At 40.6% G+C, this 22,195-nt stretch overlaps 2 protein-coding genes across 3 annotated transcripts in view; one reads left to right on the forward strand and one right to left on the reverse strand.

Annotated features, from left to right (window-relative positions):
• ADHFE1 (alcohol dehydrogenase iron containing 1) overlaps nucleotides 1-19,563 on the forward strand; it is a 32,452-nt gene extending 12,889 nt beyond the window's left edge. Inside the window, exons 8-14 of the mRNA XM_007085021.3 lie at nucleotides 943-1,048; nucleotides 3,169-3,321; nucleotides 5,276-5,374; nucleotides 7,165-7,243; nucleotides 7,656-7,752; nucleotides 10,350-10,507; nucleotides 18,396-19,563. Coding sequence (XP_007085083.1) covers nucleotides 943-1,048; nucleotides 3,169-3,321; nucleotides 5,276-5,374; nucleotides 7,165-7,243; nucleotides 7,656-7,752; nucleotides 10,350-10,507; nucleotides 18,396-18,479 — 776 coding nt within the window. The 3' untranslated portion in view covers nucleotides 18,480-19,563. The remainder of the gene's footprint in view (nucleotides 1-942; nucleotides 1,049-3,168; nucleotides 3,322-5,275; nucleotides 5,375-7,164; nucleotides 7,244-7,655; nucleotides 7,753-10,349; nucleotides 10,508-18,395) is intronic.
• Nucleotides 1-22,195, reverse strand: part of CRH (corticotropin releasing hormone) — a 310,403-nt gene that overhangs the window by 238,316 nt on the left and 49,892 nt on the right. For both annotated transcript variants that reach the window (XM_042972728.1, XM_042972729.1), the window contains exon 3: nucleotides 7,682-7,730. The gene's annotated coding sequence lies outside the window, so the exon portion shown is untranslated. The remainder of the gene's footprint in view (nucleotides 1-7,681; nucleotides 7,731-22,195) is intronic.

The following is a 22,195-nucleotide window of genomic DNA, read 5'->3' on the forward strand; positions in this document are numbered from 1 at the left end:
ATAGACTTCTTTCTGAGAATTACCTACAAAAGGATATTGAAATGCCATAATCTCGATTGGCCATTTTTCGGCCGAAGTTAGTAACTGTATGTCAGTGGTAAATGATTATTCCCTTCCTTGGACATCTTTTCTACACTTTAAATCAATTTCATTGAGATACAATTTTTATATAACAAAATGCATACATTTTAATTGTCAGTTTGATGAATTTTGACAAATAGATACACCCATGTAATCACTACCCCAATCAAAATAACAAAACATTCCCATCACTCCTGAAAGGTCCAGAGGTCCCAGGCCTTTGTAGCAGAATAAATTGATATTCAACTGCACATTTACAGTAACTTCTCTTTTTAAAATTAAATTACATTATCCTTTGACATTATTAAAGATAATAGCAGCCAATACTTAAATTCTACCTTACAGTTTTTCTAAGATTTTTACATACTATTTTCTAATGTGATCCTTACAACAGCTATGAAGGATAGAAGCCCTACATTGTCATGAGCTAATCTAACAAAGAATTCAGACTAAATGACTTGCCCGAAGATACATAGTAAGTTGCAGAATGATGACACAAACCGGTGGTGTGCTAGTAAACCAACTCTTGGGAATTTAATCAGCAAGAAAGCACTGATTTGTAGTACTGGCCAATTTCTTTGGTGTATAATACTCCCACCATAGCCAGTGGCATCATTCAACCCAGAGTTGGGAAGAGATGCACATACTCAACTCTTTCAAACCAGAAGGAGCTTCAGACCCACTGTAAAACCCAGGTTTCTGGCTCCAAATCTCTTTCCACTGGTCTTGCTGCCTCCCTTCATGAGAATGAATCTCATCTCATATTTTTAATTTTTTAAGAATAAATTGTTATCCTAAAGTAATCTAATTTTTTAAAATGGTGTCCATACCTAGAGCCTCTATTGAAAATCCCTGTCTTAGGTATTGCTTCCAGAGCCATCAAACCCACGCTGGGACTGATTGATCCTTTGCACACTCTGCACATGCCTGACCGGGTGGTCGCCAACAGTGGCTTCGATGTGCTTTGGTAGGTACTAGTGCCATCTGGAGGGGCTTCTCCAGTTCCTGGGGCTATGGACAGTATGGACAGTGCTTTCTTGCCAAAAGCACTTGCTAAGCATTCATTGGTTAGTGTTCCACAACCACCCCAGCTTTGGTTCTCATTATTCCCTTCCCTAGTTGAAAACATGGAACCTATAAAGGTTGGTGACTAGGTGAGCTCCTGGGTGCGCCACAAAGCTGCTGTTCAGGACTGACCATTCCAGCCACAGCTGCAGCCACAGGGACAGAGTGAAAGGAGCAGTTGGAGCTGGCATGCAGCATCTCAGACCCACGACGCCTGCCTCTAGGGCTACACGAAGCAGGAAATGCCCAGGGCTGCCACACTGTGGAAGAGGGCAGGAAAGGGAGCTAATGTTTCCCAAGCAGGACTGTGCTCACCGTGTCAGCACTTTACACACCACCACTTCACCATAGCTCTGTGCCATACGAAAAAGAAACCTGGCTTTGAGATGTTTAGTAACTTCCCAGAGCCATACTGCAAGCTCTCTTGACCTCAGCTGCAATGTGCTGATGGATCCCTGAGCAGTGTTCCTTCCAGCGGCTGGCTTCACAGAGACGCACAGACACTTCACGTTCAGCATGTCCCGAGCTGCCTATTTCATCCACTTGCACATGCACATTTTTTTTTCACATTCTAACATACCTAAACTCAGAACACATCTTAAAATCTGTGGCATGACAGTATGGTTTTCTTCCTCAGTGGTACTATTTTTTTTAATTGTGTATCTTATAATGGATGACATCTTAAATTTGATGAAATCTGATAACTATCTAAACCCCCCCACCCCCACCCTCACAGCCTCTCCTCCCGAGTCCCTTAACTTAGCAGCAGTCCCTTAACTTCTTTCTCATGCCCACACACAGCTGGTATTTCCTACCACTTATTCCGCTTGAATCTCTCTCCTGTCTGCTCCCTCCTCTCAAGCCTCATTACTTCCGCCATGGTTCAGACCTGTCCAGCTCTTGCTTGGACAGTTGCAGTAGTCTCCTCATCAGTCTCCCTGCTTCCACCCTCTAGTCCTTCTATCTGTTCTCCATACTGGCCTTAGCAAGTTTTCAGAATGCAATATAACTATCACACATCTACATGCATGCACACACACATACACACACCTCTACCTGACAGGTCTTTTAGTGGCTTTCCACTTCTACTGCCTGAAGGCCACATTTGGCCCTGGAATGTCCCCAGTGCTCAGCTGTTTATCTGCTTGGAGAATTTATCTTCCAATTCCACTGGAGCATTCTTCCCTTGATGGAACCTTTGGTGACCTTCCCCATTCCTTTCCTGAAGTACAACTGACCACTCCATTCTTTACTCTTCCCCATTGGGTGGCCTAAACATTCTTTCTGAGACACCTCCATTTCACATACCCATCTCCTTCACTGCACTGTGAGCTTGATGAAGACAGGACCATCTTACTCACTTCTCCATCCCTGCCCCTTGGCACAGTGACTGTCACATCATAGGTATTCAGTTAATATCTCTCGAATAAAATTCACACAAGCAGGAGGTGGCAGAGTTAGGATTCACACCCAGGACTACCCAAGTCCATGGTCTGCTTTTCTCACTGTATTACATTGCCTGCCAAGAAAGTGGAGAGAAAGATTTACAGCTGACCCCAGGGTCTGTGTTCTCACCACTGCAGCATACTCTTAATAGGAGGCTTGTGTAACTATGACCCTCCTTGAGTAATACGGTATTTGATCAAATACAAGAGATAAAATGGTAAATATATTTTAAAAAGAAATCATTTTTTTGGTTCAGTTCTTTTCCTCATTACTCAAATATTTAAAAATTCAACATCATGAAGATTTATTTGCACCAGAAAAGAGTCATATGTAATCCAGTAATACACACTGGTCAAAAAACACTATAGTGCTATTAATGTAAACTTCACTGTGTCAACTCCTCTAATAAGTAATGACTATTGTAGACCAGAGTCTGGTGGAATGCATTGTGATTATCACTACTACATAGCACATCTGTAGCGGAGTCAGTACTGAACAAGAGAGTTTGTAACCTGAATGGAGGGGAAAAGTGAAGAAGATACTTTCAATCTGTGTGTTTTCAATATTTCTTGTTAGCCATGCCCTGGAGTCCTACACTGCCCTTCCCTACCACATGCGGAGCCCCTGCCCTTCAAATCCCATCACCCGGCCAGCATACCAGGGCAGCAACCCAGTCAGTGACATTTGGGCTGTCCATGCACTACGGATCGTCGCTAAGTATCTGAAGAGGTATGTGGCCCAGAGGAGATGGAAACAAAACAGAAAGGGTGCCTGGTTGGGTCAGTCAGTAGAGCATGTGACTTTTGATCTCAGGGTTATAAGTCTGAACCCCATATTGGGTGCAGAGATTAGTTAAAAATAAAATCTTAGAAAAAAAGGAAAAAAACAGAACAGAAAAACCACATTCCACCCTCACATAAAATGTAGCATGCCAGATCCTGAAATATCCTGAGCAAGTCTGTTCATGAAAAGATCAGTTCAGTGGACATAGAGAAGCACCAGAGACCAGCAAGCTCCGGAAGGATGCAAAAGTCGGGGAGGGAGACACATGAGGATGGATGAAACCTGGATCCTTCAGTCTGAAAAGGCAAAGGCAAGGGGACAAAATATGAGCCCCTGATTTATGAAGGATGCATATAGAAGGATTATTCATCAAAGCCTCAAAACCAAAGCTAAGGTGAAGGGAGATGTCCTTTGAGAGTTGGTTACACCAAGAGCAGTAATGAGACTCAGAGAGGCAGATGTTGGCTGTGCCCATGCAGGCCCTGTCCAAAGATACACTGAGTCAACCCATTAAGCAAACTCATATGAACCGAGTTTAAGAAATACGTGTGTAGAGTTGTCTGTCCCAGGAGATATAAAAAGCTTCCTAAAAGATTTTGAAAGATTTATGAATGATGTATCCATGATTGGCTCCTAAGAAAGCAAAGATATACTTAGAGATGAAAGCTGATCCCTGAAACATTAGGAACTATGCAAAATCAGACTCACTTCTGTACTTATACATAACGGAGGGAAAGAACACAACAGTTTGGACCTAGATGTGAACATGGTGCTTCCTGTGGCCCCTGGTTAGAAGCTGTACTAGAGAGGGAGCTCAAACTGTATTTTGTAGTACAGCAGGGGGAAGGGACATAGAACCATTTCAGGAGACCATCAGAGAGCATGGCAGCATTTTCACTGGGTAGATGCAGATCCAGATAATGGTCAGCCAGTGTGTGCGACAAGGACAGAAGGCTTGGCAGAGCATGCTGGAAGGTAAGGGGGTAAAATGGACAGAGGACAAGCTAAAGCCCCATCATCTGCTATTTCATCTTGTTATTCAAGGAATAAGAAACTAACCCCAGTTTGGAAAGGAGCCACAGAAGCCTCACCATTCCAAATGAAAGGAGATAAAAGACTATAGCACTCTATATAACAGAAACCCTTACTCCAGGCAAAATCAGAAAAAGCAAGCGACAGAGGGTTCATTTGGCAATTTTCAGCTTCCTCCCTGGGGCAGGGTTTCTAAGCAAGTGTGTATGAGAAGGTTGAGCTCCATCTGCAAGGGGCCTTTGAGAATTTGCTTTTCCAAAGTGGCACTGGGGACATCTAGAGCGAGCAAAGCCTCGTCCTACAATAACATCCCACTTCTGTAATGATAAATATTAAAATAACATGTGTAGTTTCCACAGATACTAAGAGGCCTCCAGAGGGTTCTATTTGGGGTAGTGTCACAAAAAAAAAAGATGGCTGAGCAGGCTGTAATTAGCCTGCAGGTAGCCCGAGGCAGCAGGGACTCTGAGAAGCGAGAAGCGGTCTGAGCCCTATGCATTCTGAGTATATGTTTACTTGAAGTCCATTCACAGCTGCAGTCAAGGTCATTGACAAATGAAGAAGAAGAATGAGTCTCAGGGCACTTTTCTAGAGCAGCTCACAGCCCAAGGGTCAGTGCTTTCTTCCCCTGGCACTTTTATCACAGGAGCAGCCTGACAGAGTATTTATTATGCCTTTGCCCAAAACCATTGATGAGAAAATATGTTTCCCTTCAGTTTTCATTTAGAAGACAAGATGTCGTTTGAATAAGTTCCCTAATTTTTCTTCCTTCTGAGTAGCATTTCTTTTTTCCCCAGATCTTTCCCTAAGGCTGCCCTTTCTTTGTAGGAAATGCCAATGTTGATGTAGATATTTATATCATCCACAGGGCTGTCAGAAATCCTGATGATCTTGAAGCAAGGTCTAATATGCACTTGGCAAGTGCTTTTGCTGGCATTGGCTTTGGAAATGCTGGTGTTCATCTGTGGTGAGCAAACCTGAGACTATATTTATTCACCTAAGCTATTGCTTTTATTTTTAAAATGTTTATAATTTGGGACAGGTGTAAGATCTAAATATGCCATAGAAAGAAGAAATTTAACTTTAGGTACTGGAATGTTTTGTTAATTCAAATGTGATTTGTTGAGTCATAGATTTTTTTTAAGTTTTTCTTTTTAAGTATATTTTACCCCCAATGTGAGGCTCAAACTCACAACCCTGAGATCAAGAGTCACATGCTCTACTGACTGAGCCAGCCAGGTAGCCCCTAAATTTTTTTTTTTTTTTTTTGGTAACAGCCTTATGGAAATACAATTTACACACTATAAAATTCACCCATTTAAAATGTATAATTCAGGGACACCTGGATGGCTCAGTAGGTTAAGTGTCTGACTCTTGATTTTGGCTCAGGTCATGATCTCATGGTTCATGACATAGATCCCTCCCCCACAGAGGCCACTTGGAATTCTCTCTCTCCCTCTCTCTCTGTCCCTCCCTCTCAAAATAAATAAATACACATTTTTTAAAAAGAATATTAAGTAACAAAAGCAATGTTTAAAACTGTATGCACATACAATCATAAATTAAAGATATGCATAAAAAGACCAGAAGATGTACTTTATAATGGTTATCTTGAAGAAATAGGATTATGGATCATTCTAATTTTTACAAGGAATATATACAACTGTTAAAATAAATCGAGGAAAGTCATTCGGTATCATTAAAAAGTTACTTTTGGAAAATACATGAACTCTTTCACTTCAGGAAAAGACACTACACAATATTTTTCCAAATACTGTGAAGCCCGAGAAAGGTAAAGTACATTCCTAAGTGCCCAGCAATTCAGAGAACCAACAGCTTCTGATCTGTCTCATGAAGACTAATAGGCAAGGGATACCTTTTTTGATAAGTACTCATACAGTTCACCAAAATACTTCATCTTTCTATGAAATGTAAATCTTTTGGTGAATAACCCCAAAGTCGTCTAATAACCCACACAAAAAGACTTACAGACCATTTTACTATTATAAAGCATTTCACTTTCAATATTTTAATTATAAATACATTAACTTCTCACAATATATATATTCTGGGTCATCTAGTAAACTATAATACTGTCCTATTTGTTCGCTAAGAATTCAAGAGGATATAAAGAGGTTTTGTTTTTTCTTTTTTCATTAAAACAAATTTTAAAAAACCCACAAATGAAAACCATGGTGCCTTTTCTTGATAACCTTTCAAACTGCAAAATTCATTTATGATCCAACTATGTTAGTATATAACATTTGAAAGGATATATCGATTATTGATGGGACAGATGACTGGCAGGTCAAGCTTGCATATCTAATGCAGCACATCTTGGCTCCTAAAACTCCCACCCACATCATGAGCTTGGGCAGGAACACGCTGCCAAGGCAGTGCAGAGCAAAATAGAAAACACGTGCCCTGAAGCTTATTAAAGAAACTTCAAAGTAAATTCTTCAAGATCATCAAGTTAATCAATGTGTTTGGGGATCAACTTCTGCATGAACACTTTTTAGTGGCATACAATTCCATGAGCATTTGAATTTGAACATTTCAGAGGTTTTGTTAATGAATACACAAAATGTCCAATGCATAATCATATATTGTTGTATCAAAGAAAACACAATGTATAACTTTGTGAGATAACTATATGGTCAACAGACTGTGAAGGCTCTCCCATAAAAGTATCTTTGTTTTGTTAACCTGAATTTCTGGTATCGATGTGTCAGCATAAGGACTTTCTTTCTTTTCTAGCCATGGAATGTCCTACCCAATTTCAGGCTTAGTGAAGACATACAAAGCAAAAGATTATAATGTGGATCACCCACTGGTGGTAAAAACATAATCTCTTTAATTAAATATCATATTCCTGGAGCGCCAGGGTGGCTCAGTTGGTTAAGCGTCCCAACTTCAGCTCAGGTCATGATCTCACTGTTCGTGAGTTCCGGCCTTGCGCTGGGCTCTGTGCTGACAGGCTCAGAGCCTGGAGCCTGCTTTGGATTCTTTGTTTCCCTCTCTCTCTGTCCTTCCCTGGCTCGTACTGTCTCTCTCTGTCTCTCAAAAAATGAATAAATGTTAAAATTTTTTTAATTTCATATTCCTCGCAGTTGCCATAAATGTATTTGTTAAATATATTTGTCAATACTTGATTGTTTGGAGTATAGGGTAAAGTAATTTAATATCTAGAAAATGCATGTTGAAAACCAACGTTGCCTCACTGGTCACCACAGTTTGTTTCTCTTCAGCCTCATGGCCTTTCTGTGGTACTCACCTCCCCAGCAGTGTTCACTTTCACAGCACAGATGTCTCCTGAACGGCACCTGGAAACGGCAGAAATATTGGGTATGAACCATGACACATAAATCTGTGACCCACATATGTGGAGCATATCATAGGGTTGCTTCTGAAGATAATCCAGAAAGGATAATAATACCTAGAAAGTTGCTTTGAAATAGCTTAATAATAAAATGTGAGTAACCTACCTGAAGTCTGTCTAGCACTAAAATTCTGTAATTTTGCTTCTATTAACAATGAAATGGAACCAAATATTGCTTATGTTAAATTTGGAGTAATAATATTTCTATTGTTTTCATCCCCAAGAAAAGTGACCCTTTATATACTGTTAATGTTACAACTGGCTTTTGCTATGTTTAGTAGGTAATAAAATGAATCTAAATTGGACGTAACAGCACATTCCCAATTATAAAGAATCTAAACAACTAGAAACTTTATAAAAAGATCCCAAAAGAAGAATCTGTTTTGCTGCTCTGTCGAATAAATAATGTCTATAATAAGACACCCGCAGTGCTTTTTGAATCTTATAAGAAATAAAATTATATTCAGGATAGCTTTAGTGTTAAGTAAAAATTTTTGGTATTTTTCTAAGATGAGAACTCTTTCAAGTAGACTTTGAGTATTTGATTAACTTTCCAAGCATTTTATTCCCCTACTTGTGTTTAGGGTAGGAAGGGAAAAGCTAAAAAGAAAACTTCATTATGCTCTTCTAGCTCCAGCCGTTGGAGAGGTTATTTCCAAAAAGGTAGGCATGACCACAGATTCCTTCCACGTGTGCTGCTCCCTCCACTTCTCTTTCACACTCTGACGTTTGTGCTTTCACAGAGTTCCAGGTGTTGTGCTGGGAATGCTAATGAGAGAAGCCAGGCTAGAGAAGCTGTGCAGGGGCTTGATTTCCCAGCATGCGCTGCTGGAAATATGGCGTCGACCTTCCCAATGATCTTGTTTCTTTTCCCTTTCGGACTGGGGTTTATTTTTCAGCTATTTTGGGGACTCAGATGCCTAGATGCCTTGTAAATATGCAGTGTAAGTAGGAGGGAGCCCAAGTAGTCAGCTACACGTCTGGGAAATGGGAAAGTCTTAGAAAACCTAAAGGTAAATAAAATTCCAGGCAACCAACAACACTACCGTGAAAAGCAATTCTTCTGGTAGACAAAGCTCAGGGTGGAAGAACCTACCAATTCTTCCTCCTTGCATAGGAAGTTTTGTTTAATGTTATTCCATACTTAGCCATCAACTATTTTAATTCCTTGTGTAATCTTAGATTCTCTTAGCTTTATACCGATTTATTCTCTTTCCCACCCTCTTTTTCTAAAACACTTCACAGGAAAACCCAGACGCTTTGATGCTGTGTTTTATGGCAGCAATCGCAGGAACATAAAAACCTCATAAACCTTGTATCGTGTGTCACCTTTCCACCTAATCCATATTTCAGCTGCCACTGTGTAATACAGACTGGTCTTGTCAGGCAAAGTTTACCTTCCATCCAGCTGCTCTCCCAGCTAGCCTTCTATCTGGGTCTATTTATACTTTTTTCCGGATTACTAAAACAGTTCTTGCTCCCATTGAAGAAAAAGGTTAAAACTAATAGTGTGCTTCAGCATGGAGGTAAACTGTACATTCTAGTCTCCTGGTGAACAAGACAGAAAAAGTGGACTTAGACTCAACATGAGGCATTTCGGATAATAAATAATGCTACATCTGTTTGGAGAGTGCTTCACTTCCTGGCAGTAAATGTGTTCAGCTAGAATGGAGGGTGGCTGGAGTGCTAAGGGTCTGGACCTCTCACTGCTACCCCTGCCTGAGGGCAGAACCCCTGGCTCGTCCAGACTGATGTCTCTATGATTTCATGTATTAACTATGAATCGTGTCTACATTTTTTCCTTACAAAATTCCAACCCTTGGCAACCTTCTCCCCTCTTCACCGACATCATTATTATCTACATACTAAACACTGTTTTCTCAGAGTCTTGTTCTTGGTTCTGCCTGACTAGTCCTGTAATATTTAGAGTAACCTGCCCTGGCCCTTAAAATAAAAAGTTTCATAGAAATAGAGAGGAAGTATTTCCTCCCCTGGCCACACATAGTCCATTTTTGTCATTTTCTTCCTTTTGGGCAGTCAGTGTTGGAGCTTTTGCACTTCAATATATCCTTGCCTCACAAGGTGTTTGCAAAGGGTTTGTCTTCTTTGCCTAAGATGTTGCTGGGAAAAAAGACGTTGAACACATATACCTCTAGATGTCAGCAAATTCCAAGCCTTGATAGTTACATAACCTGTGTTTGCTCCTACGAATGCTCCTGCCTCCTCATCCAAACACCAGCCTTCTTTTTTGGTCTCCTCCCTATGCCTCTTCTCTTGGCTCGGTTCCTCTTCTTCCCACAACACTAGGGGCAAGGAGCCCATTGGAAATGTGAGAGCCAGGTTAGCACACCCCAGACGACTTCCCTGCAAAGGATATTGGGGTCCTGCAGGCTGGCCTGGCCCATCTGTGTTCTGCAGGGTTGATGCTGGGCTGGCCTCCATGTGGAGGCACAGCAGTGCCCTTGTCCTCGGTGGTAGGGAGCCAGCAGTAGGTTATGTATTCAGCTATCGTGTGACTGAATGACACCCTCTCTCTCTACAGTCAGCACTTTGTGTCTTCTAGGAGCTGACACCCGCACTGCCAGGATCCCAGACGCTGGGCCTATTTTGGCAGACACGCTCCGGAAATTCTTATTCGATCTGGATGTTGATGATGGCCTAGCTGCCATTGGTTACTCCAAGGCTGATATCCCTGCATTAGTGAAAGGAACCCTGCCCCAGGTAAGAGATGCAGTGTGTCCTCATGCCTTTCGGAGAAGCACAAAGCTGCTGGAAAAACATGGTCCATGGTCCACTTGGTGGGGGGGGGGGGGGGGGGGGGTCTTAGGGGAGAGGAAAACCCAGGTCTCCTGCATACCAGAGAACAGCTCTTCTCTTCCCCTATGGGAGGGGCCAGCCTCCCTTACCTATATATTCCTCCATAAACCTGTGGCTTTTTGGAGCTGTTATGATGTAACTGAAAGGATCTTATATAAAAAATCAAGGCAAAACCATCCACATTTGTCTTGAAGTGTAGCAGAATTTCCCTTTTTACCATTTCTGCTCTTTTAAGAGTCCTCTATAAAACTATGTGAAGCCATTCCAAAAGGGCCACTAATATTGTTTTATATTATAAACAGTTAAAATCCCTACTATTTTGTGAAAAATAGGCATGGCCTTTAAATTGATACCATTACAAAATCACTTTTTAACATCTGGGAGAGTGTACATTTTATATACATAACATCTGTATACACATCTGTGTCACTTTGGGTCTTATTTATCTGAATGTTGCTACACAGATTCCCGCTTACCACAAGTAGCAGTGCTTTTCCCTCACCCCTCTGGTTAAACAAAGGCTTCACACTAGCTTCTTCGCCACTTGGCAACTGCTTAGAATGTTGAAGATCTCACCACTCACGTAAGATGATATTTGTATGGATTGGGTTAACGGACTCACATGTCCTCAGGAGGTAGGTAGGTAATTGCAATGAACAAAGTAATTTAAAGCAGTAGGGAGTGGCGGGGACTTTCGTGAACTGGAAAGCTCATAATCCATCTCATTGGGTGAGCATCTTTTCAGCTACAATTTATTATCTCCAAGCAGAAATTCAGGTCCCAGTGTTCATAGAGCATCCAATTAAAAGTATATATGTATCAGCAATCTGGATGTTTGTATTACATTCCCTGTATTACCCACTGTACAAACCAAACATGGCCCATGGGCCAGCAGTTTCCTTCATTTACACTCAAATCCAGTAGCCTCAGTTGTATCTAAAAATACAAATGAATGAGAAAAAGAAACATCTCAAAGGGTAACTGAGCTCCTAGGCTAACTCAGAAACACTTAGCTCTAACCAACAAGTCCAAGGGACTAAATAGCCAAAGAATATGACCATCACAGTTATTTTATACAAACTTACTAGACTGTAAGTTCCAGGAGCGCAAGGACGTGTTTTGCTCCTTCATCCTCTACTGCACCTAGCACAGGCTAGTAAACATGTCAAATGTTTGTAAACCTGCAGCCCTCTCTCCTCCTAAGTCTTCTGGGCAGGTGAGCTTAATGGCTGAATGGTAGTAATTTTTTGAGAAGTTTCCTTACACCTAATAGGAGTCAACTAATGACAAGAAGCCATGAAAGCCTGTCCAGGGACACCAGAGACCAAGTGGTCACCACAGTCTTGACATGGTGCTTGGCTCTTATAGCATGGTTCCAGTGATAGTGTCCATTCTTCAAGACTGGGGGAGGAGGTGATTTCTGAAGAATTCTGTTTGTTCAGGAATGTGTGTTTGTCAACCTCCAGGGACGGTATCCATGATTTTCAGATGAAACTGTGTGATATTCTTGGCCATTTGATTGCTAGTGGCAATGCATCTTCTTGCCATCAGCACACATTGGCAAGTGTTTACTGTTTAAATTCTACTGTGCTCAGTCTTTTACTTTCAGAAACTGTTCCAGATAGCAATCCAAACTAACATTTGAGACCATCCACTAAAATAGCAAGTTAATTAGGTATCATATTAAATGCCTCAGTGTACATGTCATACTGGGAAATCACAGATAGCAAAACCTTAATTAGACAAAGCTAATTTCTTAGTTTCACAAAAGATGCAAGACAAATTGAATCCTTTGAATACAAGTCAAAAAGCAGGAGGTCAGGATTTCCTCAAGTTGTATTCATAAAGCAGCCCCAACACGTATCCTGCTTTTTTTTTTTTTAAATCATGTTTCTATGATTGGGAGAAACATACATAGTTAATTTTAATAAAGTAGCACTAGTTCCATTTTGGAGTCCATGTAATTGAGTCAATGTGTTCTATATATGGAGAGGACAGGAGAGATTCACGGAACTTAGAAGGCATCTTAGAAATCAGCTTGTCTGTTTTGCAGATGAAGAACTACTATGGGTTTTTTGTTTGGTATTTTTGGCAGCAGTGAACATTTTACAGGAATGCTATGGCAACTTCAGAATTTTACACATGCACAAGCTAATCTTCACTTATTAGTATCTACAGGATTTAAGGTAGTGAGAGGGATATATTGGTTGCTGCAAAGAATATTGCCAGAAAGATTATTTATGTAGTCGACATTTGATAAAGCTTCTTTTATGTTCAGCAAGGAGGGATCAGTTTTCTCTGGAAGGAACAACCAGGCCAGTATTCTTGACCGAACACCACATCCCATACTGATGGCAGCAAACAGCAGCCCTGTGTGCAGAGGCTTCCAACCGCCATACCCAGGCTGCAAGGGGAGCAGGCAAGAATAAATTAATCTTCCAAGTGGGGTTTCTGAAACCTCTGGAAAAAAACATTTACATTTCAAATCCAAACATTTCATTTCTGAGGAGAGCTGTCTACCAAAATGAGCACTTCCACGCCCTGGCAGACAGGCCAGTCGAAATGTTGTTTTATGAATGTGCTAAAAGTAGTAGTCAGGATTTATTTCAGTGCCCATGTTAATCAGTTGTCCTTTGGTTTTATGCATCTATAAATAATAGCGCTGAACACATCTTAATTCTGAGAGTTTGGCTTTTCTATGGCATAGATGATACATGGGGGGATATATCACAAACATTACATCCTTGCCCCCATTTAACCAATCATGGAGCTTTAGAAATGTGGAGAAACCCCGATCACTTGGCCTGAAATAATTCTGAGAATCCTGAACTATTTCACCAAAGATGAACAAGATCATCTGAAGGGACTCTGAGATCACCAGATAAGATTCTCTCCTGTTATAAACAGAATACTGTGGCAATAATTGTCGGCCATAGCAAATGCTGAATTTCCATTCTTGACCCTGCCGCTCACAGGTATGTAGGTCGCCATGAACAGGTCTCTGCCTTGCTCTGGATTCTCAAAATTCTTTAGAATTTTGCTGAAGATCTGCTGCAGTATAAACTCTTATTTGGTTTCACCCACATTCATCATATTGTCCCCCATCCTTCTCCCATCTGCCTTTCCATCCTTCCTTTTGTCTTTTTTAATGTTTATTTATTTTTGAGAGAGAGAGCAAGGGAGGTGCACAGAGAGAGGGAAACACAGAATCAGAAGCAGGCTCCAGGCTCTGAGCAGTCAGCACAGAGCCTGATGCAGGGCTCGAACCCACAGACCATGAGATCATGACCTGAGCCAAAGTCCGATGCCTAACCAACTGAGCCACCTAGGCACCCCTTTCCTTCCTTTCTTTAATTTTTTTTTTTAATCATGGTAAAATATCTCTAACATAAAATGTATTAATTTAACCATTTTAAGTGCATAATTCAGTCCCAATGAGTACATTTAGTATGGTGCAGCCATCACTACTATCCATTTCCAGAAAATAGAAGCTCTGCTCTATTGCTTAATGGTAAACAGTAACTCCCCTTCCCCAACCTCTGATGACCTCTATTCTACTTTCTGTCTCTACGGATTTGCCTGTTGCAGGTACCTCGTTTCATAAGTGGAATCCTACAATATTTGTTCTTTTGGGTCTGTATAATGACTTCACTTAGCATAAATCCTTAATGTCAGAATTTCACTCCTTTTTATGGCTGAGTAATATTCCATTGCATGGATATACCACATAATTGCTTTTCCATTCATGTTCAGATGGACACTTAGGTTGTTTCTGCCTTTAAGCTATTGTGAATAGTGCTACTATGAACATTGGTTGTATGAATATGTTTTAGTCCCTGCTTTCAATCTATTTGGCTATATACCTAGGAAAAAAATTATAGATCATAGGGTACACCTTCTCTGTTTAACTTTTTGAGGAACTGCTAAACTGTTTTCCATAGAGACTGTACCATTTCGCATTCCCACCAACAATAAGTGAAGTCAGCAATACACAAGGGTTCCAATTTCTCCACATCTTCACCAAGATTTGTTTTTTCCATTTTTTTATACCCACCCTTTTATACCATTTGTTTTTTCCCACCCTGATGGATGGGAAGTGGGAACTCATTGTGGTTTTGAATTGCATTTTGCTAATGACTGATTTCATGTGTTTATTGGCTATTTACATATCTTCATTGAAGAAATATCTATTCAAGTCTTTTGCCTATTTTTGAGTTGGGTTGTTTAGGGTTTTCTGCTGTTGAGTTGTAGCAATTATTTATATATTCTAGATATTACTCCCTTATCAGATGTATAATCTGCAAATATTTCTCTCATTCTGTCTTTTCAACTCTCTTGAGAGTGTCTTTTGACGCATAAAAGTTTCAAATTTGGATGTAGTCCAATTTACCTATTTTTTTTTATTGCCTGTGTTTTTGGTGTCATAGCCAAGAAAATATTGCCAAATCTAATGTCATGAAATTTTCCCCTATTTTCTTCTAAGAGTTTTAGTATTACATCTTACATGTAAGTCTTTACATTTAGATCTATTTTGAGTTAATTTTTTTTAATGTTTATTTATTTATTTTGAGAGAGAGTTTGTATATGAATCCCAAGCAGGCTCCACACTATCAGCATGGAGCCCAGTGCAGAGCTCAATTTCACAAACTGGGAGATCATGACCTGAGTCAAAATCATGAGTCAGATATCTAACCAACTGAGCCACCAAGGCACCCCTGAGTTAATTTTTTTAATACATCCTTCTTATTTTCATTCTTCCTTTTACCTTACCTTCCTTTTACTTACTGAGGTTCTGTTTTTACATGCATTGAACAGGATATGGTAAGGAGAAAAATAAAGTCTCTTCCCTACCTCATAGACCTAACTAACATTCTAGTGAGAGAAGACAGACAATGGGCATCTAATCAAATCTATAAATAAGGTATAAATGAAATCATTCCAGTTAATGATTAATGATATGAAGGAAAACCTGGGCAATGAGATAGTGATTTCACATGGGACAGTGTAGAGGGAACTCCAGCGAGGGTGGTCACAGAAGGTTTCTGACTAGAGGTGGAGGCAGCCACGTTGAGATCTGGGAGAAGCACTCCAGGCAGAGGGGAAAGGCCCTAAGACAGCATGAAGATGAGCATTTTTTTTTTAATTTTTTTTTAACGTTTATTTATTTTTGAGACAGAGAGAGACAGCATGAACGGGGGAGGGTCAGAGAGAGAGGGAGACACAGAATCTGAAACAGGCTCCAGGCTCTGAGCTGTCAGCACAGAGCCCGACATGGGGCTCGAACTCACGGACTGCAGGATAATGACCTGAGCCGAAGTCAGACGCCCAACCGACTAAGCCACCCAGGTGCCCCGAAGATGAGCATTTTTGTGGGACTGAGAGGGGATGGTGGGGCTAAGTGAGATGAACTGATGGGAGAAGAGTCAGAGCTGAGGTGAGCATCAGGGCCTGAACAGGGTGGCACTGGAGGCATAGTCTTGTAATTGCAGTGGGAAGTCATCAGAGAGCATGAAGCAAGCAATGATAGGAGCAATTTATACTGGGGTGGGGGCGGGGGGGGGGGGGAGATATCACCTGGCTGCTCTGTGGAGAATGACCTGTAGGGGGCGAGAGTAGAGCAAAAGTGGAAACAGACTTGTGGAGGGGAGAGTGAGGATGACTTAGACTTGGGTTGTGGTGGAACAGGAGGTAAGAGGTGGTCAGATTTGGGATTTACTTTGGAGGGAGACTGGACAAATTTGCTGATGGAGTGAACCTGTAGAGAAAGGAAAGAAAATCAAGAGGACTCCTAGGCTTTTGCCTGAGTGACTGGGTATCACTTCTGAGACGAAGAAAATGGGAGTCAGGAGTTAGAGTTCTGTCTTGAATATGTGAATATTTGAAATGTCAATATCCCCCCTCCCACCACTGTCATTCACTCATCAGATAACTGTTGGGCACCTATGTGCCGTGTGTCACGCACTCTCATAGGCACTGGGCATGAAGACTGAACACAGCTCTGCCTTCATAGAGCTGCCTCATCTACCAGCTATGCTCCCAAATAGGTGCTTAAAAGAAAATAAACTGAAAGACCCATGAGAATGGGACTAAAAATATAGCATACATCTTAATTTTTTTTTAATTTTTTATTTTAGAGAGACTGAGAGAGAGCACAGGGGAGAGGGGGAGAGGGAGAGAGAATCTCAAACAGGCTCCACCCTCAATGCAGAGCCTGGCATGGGGTTTGATCCCATGACCCTGGAATCATGACCTGAGCCAAAACCAGGAGTTGGACACGCAATCCCTATACCTTAATTTCATTTAGGCCCAGAAATTTGGACACAGCGTGGTCATTATAGTATCTTTTAATCCTTTGTCCCATTGGGATTAAGAAGACACTGATGGGGGTATATAAAGCAATAGGATGTGTTGGCTGTCTTTGCTAACTCCATTCAATAACATTGGAGAAATTAAGCAAGTCGCTGAATTCATGTGGGAAGGCAGAAAACCTTAGTTAATATTAAAAAGGAGTCACTTGGGGCACCTGGGTGGTTGAGCATCCGACTTCGGCTCAGGTCACGATCTCGCGGTCTGTGAGTTCGAGCCACACGTCGGACTCTGGGCTGATGGCTCGGAGCCTGGAGCCTGCTTCCGATTCTGTGTCTCCCTCTCTCTCTGACCCTCCCCTGCTTATGCTCTGTCTCTCTGTCTCAAAAATAAATAAACATTAAAAAAAAAAAAAAAGGAGTCACTTGTTGCCTGTAGCCTGAGAGTTAAGTCCTAATGAAATCTTTTTTAAATATACCTTAAGTCCGGGGCACCTGGGTGGCTCAGTCGGCTAAGCAGCTGACTTCGGCTCAGGTCACGATCTCGCGGTCCGTGAGTTCGAGCCCCGTGTCGGGCTCTGTGCTGACAGCTCAGAGCCTGGAGCCTGTTTCAGACTCTGTGTCTCCCTCTCTCTCTGCCCCTCCCCTGTTCATGCTCTGTCTCTCTCTGTCTCAAAAATAAATAAACGTTAAAAAAAATTTAAAAAAAATAAAAAATAAATAAATATACCTTAAGTCCAAGTTGCAAAGTATACAGTCTTTGAAGTCAAGGACAACCCAGTTCTATTTTCCTTGGCAGCACATGCTGTTTCTGGGACAGTGCTCTTTGCCCAGAAAGACCTACCTGGCATAGGCTGCTGACCAATGCAGTTTGGTCATTATAGGCGGTGTTCTACCCGAGCTTGATTTGGTTCTATACTTTGGGCAGGCTATTGCCAGAACGTAAGCATAATGGCTTTTGAAGGCTTTGTGGGAGAGGTGTCATTTGATAAACTTCTGACTTGGGGATCAGCTAGAATAGGGCAAACAAGAAATAGGATTTTTTTTAAGTTTATTTATGAGAGAAACAGAGACAGCGTGAGTGGGAGAGGGGGAGAGAGAGAAAGAGGGGGGAGAGAGAGAGGGAGGGAGGGAGGGGGAGAGAGGGAGGGAGGGGGAGAGAGGGAGGGAGGGGGGAGAGAAAGAGAGAGAGAGAGAGAGAGAGAGGGAGATTGAGATTGAGAGAGAATCCCAAGCAGACTCCACACTGTCAGTGTGGAGCCTGATGCAGGGCTTGAACCATGAAACCGTGAGATCACGACCTGAGCCAAAACCAAGAGTCAGATGCTTCACTGACTAAGCCACCCAGGTGCCCCAAAATATGATTTCAAAGATATAACTATTATCAAGTCATTGTTTCTTATGGCCAAGTTAATTTACATAACCTAGTACCTTTTACAAACTGTCTTTTCAAAGCCCTGGGTAACTGCTTTTGTTTACTGTTTCAGGAAAGGGTCACCAAGCTTGCACCACGCCCTCAGTCAGAAGAGGACCTGTCTGCTCTGTTTGAAGCTTCAATGAAACTGTATTAATTTTCATTCTCACTGAAAGAATTACCACTGGCCATCACAGTCTTGACAACAGAAGCCAAGCTAGCCAGAACTTTGTCTTTTTATTTCCACACATGACATACCTGTTACCAATCTGAATGTGATAATAAGTTTCTCCTGCAGAAGATTCCCTAATGCTCAAAGTCAAACTACTTCTGTAAACAGTGGAAGAATGCCCACTATGTTGGACCTTGGGCTAGACATCAGCATTCATGTTCCTGCCCCAAACCACACAGATTTCAACTGCTCTATTTATAAAATGGGCAAAAGCTCAGTATCTATCAAAAACATAAATGCACATATCCCGTGCCCAGTAATCCCTAGTCTAGAAATTGAGCCTATAGAAATATGAGCACAAGTGTGTTAAGGAAGATGGCAAGGATGTTTCTGGCAGCACTCTAATAAAAAATCCGAAAGAACCTAAATATTCATTAATAGTATACAGATAAATAAATCAGAGTATATTAAGTAATGGAATATTATAGTGCTATCAATAAGAATGAGATAAACATATTGGAAATATGCCCATGATATACTGCTAAGTTGGAAAAAAGCAGAACAATTAAATATTTGCATGGTCTGATTTTTACTTTTTAATTATACATAAGTATTTGTCTATATATAGGAAGAAGAATGATACACATCAAAATAACAAAAGTTATCACTAGAGAAATAGAATTTGGGGTACAGAAAATTAAGAGAAAATATTCACCTTATATTTTATACTTCCCCTTTTTATTTTATAAACATCTGTATTGTTTGGATTTGTTATAAGCACATATTTTCTCATTTTAAAAGGACCAGAGAAAAGAGAGAAATATCATTTTATTGTTTTAGGTCAGATTCATCTTAATTTATGAAAATACTAGTAACTAATACTTAAAGATTAAAGCAGATCCAAAGAGGTAAAATATGAGAGACTGATCCTGTGGTAAATAAACAAATTGTTCTTTGGAGAAAAACACTAACACCCTACATGGTAATTCCCTCTTTGGAAAAATGTTTTTGGTGCTCAGAATAAATTAATTCAAAAGCAAGCAGTGTTGTAGTTAATAGACTTCAGCCTTGCCAGTAGAATCTAAGTAGCATGATCATTTGCCTCTCTGTCAATCCCAGCCTACAGAAACTTCTACGGCTCATTTCGCCTCACAAAGGTAACCACACTGATGTTTTTTGCCTGCTCAAGTCTTTGGCAGTCTGGATCTCAGTGCCCTTGTGGATTTATTTGTGTTTTAAGCTGAATTAAAGTTTTAATCAAATAAGTAATGCTATATATAATTACATCAGGATTTTTAAAAATGGAAAAGAAGTGCATTACTGTGCCATTCAGCCTGACCAGGCCCACTTTATCTGTATAAAAGTCTTTATGTCCTTGAGATCTTTTAAATAACATTGAAATAATGTTTCTAGAGTTTTCTCTAATTATAAACATAAAATACATTTGGTACCCAAAACTGGTAAACACAAAAGAAAATATTTGTTAATATTGAACCATCCAAAAGATAGCCACTGTTAAAAATTTGGTAGATGTTTTTTATTATATATATTATATGTGTGCATATATTTTTGACTTAGAAATGGTATCATTAAGATATAGTTTTAATTCCTAGAGGACATTCAAATTTATATCAAGTGCTCTAAAGGCAAGCATAGAACAGTGCCAACAGAATTTCAGTTATACCTTGCAGACCACATCTAGCTAAAATTCCCTCCATTTCAAGAGTATCATGGATTCTGAAAGCAGAAGCTGTGTGAACGAGGCAGAATACAGCTAAATTCTCTGCCAATCTGAAATCCTTCAGGAAACTTTAGTAAAAGTTGTTAATGTCTCAAAATACATTTGGCAGAGAAAAAACATATATGTGTCTCCCCACCAACCCAACCCCCCCCCCCAAAAAAAAGTCCAGGTAAGTTCTAGAACTCTTACATTCTACAAAGTGATGTGGTATCATTAGAACAGCATTAGGCTAGGGGTCAAAGGCCCTAGGTTCCACTCCAGTCCCTTGGTCTGTCTTGAGTTTTACTTTATTCAACCTAGGCCTCTTCCAGCTTGAATATGCTACGACTAGATTTTATGTATTACCTAATCCTTAATGTGAAATTTTGAGTTTGGGAAATTTAATGTAAAATAGTGTGAGACATAAAAATGAATTCTCTATCTCTTAAACGTTCTCTGCCTTTACTATCAGTAGCCAGATGTCTAAATGTGACTCACCAGAAGTGTTTGGTATTCACAGTGATGATCACTCTGTAGAGGAAGGATTTAAAGGTCAAGCATGAAGAAACAGATTGAGGAAGGCTTCATGTTTTTTATCTTTATACCCATCGTGCTGGTCCTTACACTTTGAGAATATGGAAAAGATGTGTTTCTTGACTTACTGGCTATTAAAAGAGTCTGAGATAAGAAAGTCAGCCCATTTCTGTAAACCAAACACTCTAATGTTTCTGAGACAACAATTAAGTGCATCTTTCTAATTCAAATCCTATTTTGTTATTGATTACCTTTAAAAGACCAAAAGTTGTTAGGGGTTATAGCTCTATTTATTTGGATTCATTTACTTGCTAAGGCAAGAAAAATTAAAAGAATATTATTCAAAAGTTTGTATAATATCACTTTCAGTCAACTATCATATATGGTGGAATTTTCACTTAAAATCCTTGCGCTTCCCTATGCTACAGAACACTAATTTGTTTCAAGTACGTCATGTTTATCCTTTTTGTCAAGGGTCACAATAAACAGACTATTCGGTTTGCACTTGTATCCCTTCTCTGTGCACCGGGTCCATGCTGGGCTCAGCATTTTTGCATAGCTGTGGACACAGCTGTGGGGTGTTTTCCACTGGTCAGTGAAGTAAGTCTGCTCTTGCAAAAGACAGACAAGTACAGTACCAAAACAGAGAGCAAAACTTGCTTTTCTGGCCTTTTAACCCTGAGAAAGATTAATGGCTGTTTGGATTAGAAACTGTACCCTAATGAGGGACTGTTGCCTCCAGGGAGTGGGTATAAGAAAGAGGACTGTTCACCTCCAGGTCAACATTGCACAGGCTGCCTTGTCTCTGATGACCAGCAACCCCAAGCCTAGACAGCTGCCCAGGCCCTCCATCAAACGCCTGACCCTCTGGGAGCTGTTGCAGAGGCCAGCCCACATCCCCGCCATCACTATCACAATGGCCTGCAGAAGGTAGTCTCCAGGGATGAGCCGCATTTTGAACGGGCAGAAATTGGTTCTTGAAGCCCTAGATTGAATTACTGGCAGCTGGGGGTGGGAGGGTCTAGTTTCTCTTGCTATTATTCCACTGTCTTTCCAACCACCGTAACAACTCGGAATAAATGCATACCCCCCCCACAAATCGCATTAACTGTTTGCAATTTTGTCCCCTGTGAAATCCCTCATGAAGCTCTGTGCGGAACAGTCAACATTAAAGTAACCACATTTCATTCTTTCTGGCTTTAAATATTGGCTTTTTAATTTGGGTATTTTTAATTGGTTTTCCAATTTATAAAATTGGAAAACTGATTAAAATAATCATGAGCGCAAAAGAAAAAACTACCATCATGCCATTACCCAAACACAGCTGTTATCATTTGATGTATTTCCTTTCCATCTTTTTCATTTGGGTAGTGTAATTTTCAGCTCTTTTCCCTTGAGAGATGACATTTTAAGTATTTTCTATGTTGCCACATAATCTTCACAATCA

This window comes from Panthera tigris, chromosome F2, assembly GCF_018350195.1.
Source record: "Panthera tigris isolate Pti1 chromosome F2, P.tigris_Pti1_mat1.1, whole genome shotgun sequence".
Lineage (NCBI taxonomy): Eukaryota > Metazoa > Chordata > Mammalia > Carnivora > Felidae > Panthera > Panthera tigris.